At 40.9% G+C, this 1,558-nt stretch overlaps 1 protein-coding gene across 2 annotated transcripts in view; it reads right to left on the minus strand.

The window, feature by feature from the left end:
• Positions 1 to 1,558, minus strand: part of csmd2 (CUB and Sushi multiple domains 2) — a gene marked incomplete at its 5' end in the record, with an annotated part of 325,712 nt that overhangs the window by 165,591 nt on the left and 158,563 nt on the right. For both annotated transcript variants that reach the window (XM_014021334.1, XM_014021333.1), the window contains 1 exon segment: positions 747 to 868. In XM_014021334.1, coding sequence (XP_013876788.1) covers positions 747 to 868 — 122 coding nt within the window.

The raw sequence follows: 1,558 nt of genomic DNA on the forward strand, positions 1-1,558 counted from the left end.
CTTCCTGATATCTGAGGCAGGAAACATAGCCTTATATGGTGTTTTTGGGGTGGTAATTATGCTAATCTCCTCTCACGTGCACGAGCAGCTGGAAAGAACAGGTGTAATTCATTTACACACTTTTGCTGAAGATAGAAGTGTTTGTTGAATCTGACGTGGCATGTTCGTACGAACCCTTTGTACGAACAAAAGTAAGAGAAATTTAGGATAAGAATACGAACACGTTTTTGCATGAGGCCCAATATTTGAGTTTCGAGGGGAATGTTGGCACAGAAGCAGCTGCATGGCCTTGAACACAAACCAAAGTCAACGGTCTAAACAGAACGGCTTTGAGACTACCATGTTATCCTCTGAGCACGTTTTCAAACCCTCTCAATTCTTCTCCTGTCCAATCCCTCATGTTCTTCTATCCATCACCACAGGTGTTTCTTACAACTTGCTTTGTCTGCTGTTGGCTCACATCCAGTTCTTTTTGTAACCCAAAGTTCATTTTCTTTTGTTTAATCTCTCACGTGTTTCACTTTGTCACATGGTGAGATTAACTTCTGCTAAAGTGTCCTGTAGCAATTATCAAAGCGTAAAATGAGTCTTGTGGGTCAGAAAAGTGTTCCCTCTGGAGTTCCTCCAATGACAGGTTTGCTCAGATCAGTCGGCCTCTTTTTTGGCTCCTGGCATCACTTAAACGGGCCACAAAAACTACTGATTACAAAGCCTTAAATTTAATCCCAGAATCAATTGAGTTTTACCTTTGATGTCTCCGTTGCTGTGATGACCCAGGTGCAGTTGGCATTGTTGTCGTACTGAACAGGGTAGTTAGGAGATGTGATGACACCACTCGGTCCTTTTAATTGACCTCCACACATAGGTGCTACAAGACAGCAAACAAAACAAAGAAAATTGTTCACTCGCTAACAGCTTTAGCACACAGAGTAACAACTGACAAATTAAGATGTCAAATTGCCTTCTAGATCACCACTTAAATCTGTGAGTCATGCTGTGTTTTAGTAGATGTTGCTTTAACCTAATTTCTAAAAGTGAGGGTTTTTTGATATTCTCAAATGTCTTTTGTGCATTCTTATTTAACATTTTACTGTTTTTTCCTTGAAAATGACTCGTAAAATTCTCAAAGATTGCAACCCAATCCCAGTGAAATGGCATGAATGCTGCATCTTCAGTATTCCTGCAGTAAATAAACTGCTAAGATATTTATGCGCAGAAAAAAGTTGCAGAAAAAAATGTTCAGTTCTCCAACTCATGCAGAAACAGCAAGTTTAGAAAACACTGATATCCTCACAGCGCATAAAAGCTTGGGATTCATGGAAGATCCACATCAATTTGTTCAACTAAAATAATATAATTTTTAACTTGTTGGATATGTAACTAGGGCGGCACAGTGGCTCAGTTGGTAGAGCTGATGCCTCTCAGCAAGAAGGTCACCGGTTCAAATCCCGGTCCGGGGACCTTTCTGGGTAGAGTTTGCATGTTCTCTCCGTGCATGCGTGGGTTCTCTCCGGGTATTCCGGCATCCTCCCATAGACCAAAAACATGACTGTTAGGT

This window comes from Austrofundulus limnaeus, unplaced genomic scaffold, assembly GCF_001266775.1.
Source record: "Austrofundulus limnaeus strain Quisiro unplaced genomic scaffold, Austrofundulus_limnaeus-1.0 Scaffold288, whole genome shotgun sequence".
Lineage (NCBI taxonomy): Eukaryota > Metazoa > Chordata > Actinopteri > Cyprinodontiformes > Rivulidae > Austrofundulus > Austrofundulus limnaeus.